The sequence below is a fragment of the Octopus bimaculoides genome, chromosome 28 (genome assembly GCF_001194135.2).
Source record: "Octopus bimaculoides isolate UCB-OBI-ISO-001 chromosome 28, ASM119413v2, whole genome shotgun sequence".
NCBI classification, from domain to species: Eukaryota; Metazoa; Mollusca; class Cephalopoda; order Octopoda; family Octopodidae; genus Octopus; species Octopus bimaculoides.
In genome coordinates, this window is record NC_069008.1 from 7,373,827 (window position 1) to 7,381,245 (window position 7,419).

Sequence of the window (7,419 nt, forward strand, 5' to 3'; positions counted from 1 at the left end):
CACAACTTTCCCTCACTCTTACTTCCTGTTTCTGTGCCTGTAATTCAAAGGGTCAGCCTTGTCATACTGTGTCACGCTGGATATCCCCGAGAACTACGTTAAGGGTACACGTGTCTGTGGAGTGCTCAGCCACTTGCATGTTAATTTCACGAGCAGGCTGTTCTGTTGATCGGATCAACTGGAACCCTCAACGTCGTAAGCGACGGAGTACCAGCAAAAACATCTTCCTACCAGCATGAATACATTTAAAGATATATGATTGTTTTACAATAAAATAAATTTGGATGATCAGAGTATTACAATACATACATATAAAATAGATATGAATATTGATATCTATGAATAAATATGCACTTCCATGTGGGTAACTTGCTGCAGGGTTAATAAAATTCTAGAGTAACCAATGGGAAAATATCGATATTCATTGCCTTAGTAGCAGTGGCAGCTCGTGTATAGGCACTGTGGAACTGCAGCACCCACTATTTTCACTCAATATTATCAATAACATTCAATATGAGTCTTATTTTCTTTAATTCTTTCTGTATATTTGTACATTTGCACATGCACACATGTATGAGGAAAGAGGCTGCAAACTGGTTAGAGAGAGCACTGTTGCTCATGCAGTGCTGACCCTGTTGTCTAAGTGTAAGGTAGTGTCTATTTTTGACTCAGCATGTGTTGTGCCTGAAAACCATGTACCATATTCTTGAATTTGATCAATTGTAAATGATTATCATGTTTCTGCTTATTCTAATATAAGTTCTGTGACAGTAAGTGAACTTCAACAGCTTAGGTTTCTAAGAAAGGAGGTCATTCAACGCCTGGTATCCAAATATCTTGGCCAGGAATAAGCAACAAGAGGTATATTTGTAGTTTGAATTCTGAATGGCATCAACTGAAGAGTTGGCTCTACGTCTGTAAATTGAAAAATGAATTGTTTTGCTTCCTGTGTCTGCAGCATGGAGGTGATGTAACTTGGACAAAAGACGGTTTGAGAAATATAAAAATGAAAGTAAAAGACAAAAAAAACATGATAAGTCAAAGAAGCAAGTTGAAAATGTGGTTCCACTGTCACTTTTAGGAAACGCAAATATTAAAAAGAAACTTAGAGAGGCATACAGACTTGCAATCAATAAGCACAACATGAAGGATAAAAAGAACCATGAAATTTTATCCAAAATAATAAATTGTATTTTATTTTGAGGAAACTTTCAAACTCCCTTACATGAACATGATGAAAAAGATGATTCAGTAAATCCAGGGGTATTTAGAGGATTAATAAATTTTGCATCTAAATTAGATCCAGATTTGAAGAATCACTTAGAAACAAAGGTATTTCTATAACCATTCAGAATGAGTCACTTGACTTCCTGCGACAAATATGCCAGGAGTTTTGTAGCCAACATGGCTGATAACACGTTTTGAAACACACTCAAATGGTCATTGTTCTATAGTACGTGCTGAATGAAGAAATATTTGAGTGTTTTGGGGGATTCTTTATTCCAGAAAATCAAACTGCAGATGGCATAGATCAATTAGAAATAATCCTTCAAGGAAATGGACAAAAACCTGATAGCTCAGACATTTGATGGTACAAATGTCATGAAAGGCAAAAAAGCAGGAGTTCAAGCAAAAATAGAAGCAGTTTATAATAATGCACATTTCATTCACTCTTATGTACATCAACTTAATAATGGGGAATGCAGCAAGTATTGCACAGAATGCAAGAATAGTTTTCTCTAACATTTTGGCTATTCCAACATTCTTCTCAAGATCACCATAACATGTATCCATTCTCAAGAAGCATATGGATGTCAGCATTCCACGTTCATATTCTACAAGGAGAAACTTTAACATATGGACCATGAACAGAATTCATGAAAATTTGCAGCCTTTAAAAAGCTACCTTACTGAAATTCATTCATCAAATACAGGTTAAGCCATTATAGAAGCAACAGGAATTTTAAAATACCTGAATGATAATAATTTCATCTTTTGGTTAGAGCTTTTTCATCAGATTATGCCTCGTGTTGAAGTCATTTTCAGCCAAATTTAGAGCAATCTCAAAAAATTAGTGTAGTTGAAGTCAATGAATATATGACAAATTTCAAAACTGCTATTTACGAAATAAGGAACTCAGGGTACTGTGAGAATCCTTCAAGCAAAGGAAGTGTGTGACTGCAGATGTGTTGATATAATGGACAGATATTCTTCCACTAAACACTTAGTAGCTGCTAAATTGTTCAACAAGAAAAGCTTCACTAGTTTTAAGAATGAAACGCCTACAGAAGAGATAGTACTGACCACTGAAAGATATCCCATGATTGACAAAGAAAAGCTTGAAACCGAACTGAAAATATTTTATTGTAGATCCGATATGCATGAATATTGAAAATTAATTGAGCTGCTGAAATTTATCTAGGAAAATAACCTGGATGGTGTTCTTAGTGAAATTATGAAATAAATAAAATCCTCTTGACAATTTCCATGACTGCATCAGATGCAGAATGCTGCTTTTCAACACTGAAAAGAATAAAATCTTTTCTAAGGAGCACTATGAACGCTGAAAGACTAAATGTACTTGCAGTGCTTTCAATGGAGAAAAATTTCCTCAACAGTCATCCAGGGACCAAGGAAAAAATTATTAACCTTCTCACTCAAAGTAAAACAAGAAGAGCAGATTTCAGTTTTAAATGAATGGATGAATCTTGAGCTGTAACAATTTATTATTAAGTATAAAATAATTTCATTTTATCAAGTTTATGTATAAATTTTCTTTTTATATATGTTTCGTTTTACACAATATTAAAACAATGGCTGAAAAATTTTCTGAATCAGCCACAAGCCACCACTGATTATCAATTATATTAACAAAACTGGAAGGATAAATTAAATAGTAGACCTGCTGTGGTTTATTTCCCACAAACCAGATTGACATTGAAACAGTTACTCTTTGGTATGAATACCAGAATGTCTAATTAAATGACACTTTTGAGAGAATGATTTACCACAGATATCACAATGATATGGTTTTTCTCCTGTATGAATACGTGTGTGTTTAGTTAAATTACTTGACATAGAGAATGATTTACCACAGATGTCACAGTTATATGGTTTCTCTCCTGTATGAATGAGTTTGTGAGTATTTAAGTGATGATTTGTTGAGAATGACTTATCACAGATATCACAGTGATATGGCTTCAATCCTGTGTGAATGTATTTATGAGCAGTTAAGTTAGCATTTCCAGAGAATGATTTACCACAGATATCACAGTGATATGCCTTCTCTCCTGTATGTATGCGATAGTGTCTAGCTAAGTTATTAGTTTGAGAGAATGATTTACCACAAATATTGCAGCGATATGGTTTCTCTCCTGTATGAATGCGTATGTGTTTAGTTAAGTCATTACTCCCATAGAATGATTTAGCACAAATGTCACACCGGTATGTTTTCTCTGAAGTATGAATACATTTGTGAGTTGTGAGGTTACCTTCTTCAGAAAACGACTTACCACAGATATTACAGTGATATGGTTTCTCTTCTGTATGAATGCGTACATGTTTAGTTAAATCATTAATGCTACAGAAACATGTCGCACATATATCACATTCATATCGTTTCTCTACAGTATTAATACATTTGTGAGCTGTAAGGTTACTTTCTTCAGAAAATGATCTATCACAGATATTACAGTGATATGGTATTGTTTCCTTCTCTTTTTTTATATCATCAGGAAAACCAATTCTTTCAGACTGCATGTTACATTCAACTTTGTCTCCACATGATTCATTTTCCATGTTTTTCTCTATCTCCAAAATAAACAGATGTTATTTCTTCTCTCTTATTTTAACTGCTATATTCACATCAACTGTGTTTGTTGCTGATGTCTGATGGTGTAAACTTCTTTGTAACCCAAGTTCAGAACTATTTCACTGTAATTCACAACAGATTTGTATGAACAGGGTTTTATGTAAGTTGTGGTCTAAAAATTTTTAGTCTTAAAAAGATGAGAAATATTGATGTTCTTTAATGCCAATGTCAGCTGATTTTCTGAAATAAGAGAGAAACAACAATATAGGATGTAATAAATATAGAGAAGTTTCAGGTGTGGAAACAAGGATTAGAATCGAAGGGCTTTAAAGTCAACCTAGCTAAAATCAAAGTCCTAATAAGTAGGAAGGCAGACAAACCACAAATCCCTTCAGGTAGATGGCCCTGCTTGATCTGTAGAAAAGGTATGGGTAGAAACTCTATAAGATGTACTCAGTGTAAGCTATGGACACATAAGAGGGGCAGCAATATCAAAGGAAGGCTAACTGGGAAGATAGTTTTTGTATGTGGCAGATGCTCAGGAGCAATAAACACTGAAAATGTGCAGATTACAACTTCTGCCACATTCCAGGGAGAAAAACTAGAAGCAGTTGATAGCTTCCGTTATCTAGGTGACCAAGTCAGTAGTGGGGGAGGGTGCGCTGAAAGTGAGACCATGACCCGTGGCCTATGCCAGGGGTGTAACCAGCCCACTTATGTGTACTTTTCCTTCATTGGACACTAAACTCTGCTTGCAAAGACCTGTTGAGGCAAGTGAAATTGAAATCAAATCAAATTTGCAAATTCAATGACTGGCACCCGTGCCAGTGGAGCACTAAGAGCACTATCCGAGCTTGATCGCTGCCAGAGCAGCTAACTGGCTTCCATGCCGGTGGCATGTAAAAAGCACCATTCAAAACGTGATCGTTACCAGCGTCGCCTTACTGGCACTTGTGCGGGTGGGACGTGAAAAAACATTCAAGCGAGTTTGTTGCCAGTGCTGCTAGACTGGCTCCTGTGCAGGTGGCACGTAAAAAACACCACTTGAGCGTGGCCGTTGCCAGTACCGCCTGACTGGCCCTCATGCCTGTAGCACGTAAAAGCACCCACTACACTCTCAGAGTGGTTGGCGTTAGGAAGAGCATCCATCTGTAGAAACTCTGCCAGATCAGATTGGGGCCTGGTGCAGCCATCTGGTTCGCCAGTCCTCAGTCAAATCGTCCAATCCATGCTAGCATGGAAAGCGGAGGTTAAACGATGATGATGATGAAATACTGAAGAATTAGAGATACAACATTGGAAATTTTAGTACATATCTATAATAAGTAGTTTTGGTATAAAATCAGTCACATCCACACTGATCCACATCTGGACACAGTAAGCTGATACACATATTTTAAGGTTGTAAATAACGTACTTAAATAATAGAATTGTGAATACTTCAAAGATATTGTAATTATATACAAGGGAAAACATAAAAACACAGGATATAGATATACCTAATATATAATTTAATGAGATAAGTAGAGGATTTGGCCGAATCCTGGCTTAAGCACCCCCATAACTGTTTTATTTTTTGGAATTTTCAGAAAATTTTTGCGAATTTGTTCTACACACAGGAATTTACATGATTATGCAAATAATCATAAATCCTAAAAGTCCTACTCTTTGTCGAATTTTTTTTTTAATCAGTTGAAAATACTGACACTCTTAATTTTTTTGCTTAAATCCCAGCAATGGATCACCCTTGGGTGCATCATTATTCCATTAAATGTGTTTATGGGGGAGAAAATATTGAATAAACTTCAAAAGATGTCAGAGTACCAAAGAAACGAGGAAGGTATTATGTGTTCGTGAGATATGCTAAAAACAACAGCTAAATCGTGAAAAACAAAAGCAACAACTAAATTTTTTTCTTGCATAATCGTATGAATTCCCATGTGTAGAACACAAATTCGCAAAAACTTTGCGAAAATTCAAAAAAATAAAGTTATGATGAGTTATATGGGATGCTTAAACTAGAATTCCGCCGAGGATTTTACTCCCACAGCCCAATAAAATTTGGTAGTGCCAGTAGAATTGTCGAAATTGACAGTGTTTTCACATCGGAAATAAAACAGAATGTACCTCGAACAGTGTCTTTATCAGTATGTATTGTGAAGTTATTTTCGTAGTGCCTTTTCAGGATTGTAACACTGAAGATGCATTTAAAAATTGATTCTGCTGGGAACAATGACGGACGGAGATCGCATACATTTCCCACAAATAATTTGAGTAATCAACAGCTATAGTACTACTGATTTCTCCCCACAAAACCGGATTGTAGTCAGCTCTTTCACCCGTCAACACAAAAACAGAAGTAAACTCTCAAGGTAAAGGCCGCCCTTCTATGACTGCTTCTAAATAGTTGTAGATCGAAGTTAAGAGAAAGGATCTAGAATAAACTTGCTGATTTGTTTTGTTATTGTTTAAATCAGTTTAATCTGATTTCGAACAACGTCATCAAAACATTTGTACATATCGATAAGAGAAAAAACAAAGAAAAAAACTATGGTCACCGAGAATTCAATAGTGCCAACAAAAGTTTATATTAACAGATATATTTTCATCATAGATTAACTCTGTAATACTTACGGAAATGTTTTATAAAGGACATTATTAACAACAATGCGTGGTACGGGGCTGCGAGACCAATTTCACAAAAAGTGACACAAATGTTGGAAAAGATTGTGGATTGTGTTACAAATTATCAGATTATACACCCACCCATACACACACGTGTGTGTGTGTATATCTATATATATATATATAGTTGCAGAGAGGTTATGGGCATCTGGCCTTTTGAGGCTGACGTGTCGCCTATACAGCTCAGCGCTTTATAGGTGCGAAATCAAATGGTCACTCTATGGACCGGCCATAACAATCAACTGTCATAATATTTTATATATGAGGTTATTCGGTAACATAATTCACAACAATTCCAATTTGATTGATAATCTTAAACAATACAACGTTCGATAGGATTCTTACCTTGTCAAAATTAAATTTTAAAGTTGCTGATATTTGATAACGTGTAAAGTTGAAAGTCGATGAGGCCCAAAACGTCAACAACACAGGGCTGAAGATACACAACGGAAGAGGGGAATCGGTGGTACTGCGCATGCGTATCTAATATTTAATATATGTAAGGGAAGACAATTCTTAGCTTTCATTACCTAACTTTAGTTTCAGTATATTGGTGAAGACTGTAAAATGTATTTTGTTTGTTAAGGCGGTGAGCTGGCAAAATGGTTAAGTTACCGTGCTAAGCGGTATTTCGTCTGTTTTACGTTCTGAGTTCAAATTCTACCGAGGTCGACTTGCATCCTTTCAGGGTCGATAAAATAAGTACCAGTTACGCACTGGTCGATATAATTTACTGGCTCACATGCTAGAAATAACAGTCAAATCTCACAAAACTGCGATAACATAATGAAAGAAATATGTAATCAATCTAAAATTTGGATAAATTTTTTTTCTTTTTTTTGAAAAATTGAAATTTTTCAAACCATTTTTGGTAAATTACGACTATCACTAAAAAAAAAAAAATCGGATTTTTTTTTTTTTTT

At 35.4% G+C, this 7,419-nt stretch overlaps 1 protein-coding gene across 1 annotated transcript; it reads right to left on the reverse strand.

Moving 5' to 3' along the window:
* Positions 1-2,681: 2,681 nt before the first annotated feature.
* Positions 2,682-6,967, reverse strand: LOC106872551 (zinc finger protein 239). The gene is made up of 2 exons (XM_014919577.2): positions 6,842-6,967; positions 2,682-4,051 (listed from the first exon to the last, which is right to left on the reverse strand). The coding sequence occupies exon 2, from the start codon at positions 3,796-3,798 to the stop codon at positions 2,947-2,949; it is 852 nt and encodes a 283-aa protein (XP_014775063.1). The 5' UTR covers positions 3,799-4,051; positions 6,842-6,967; the 3' UTR covers positions 2,682-2,946.
* Positions 6,968-7,419: the final 452 nt, after the last annotated feature.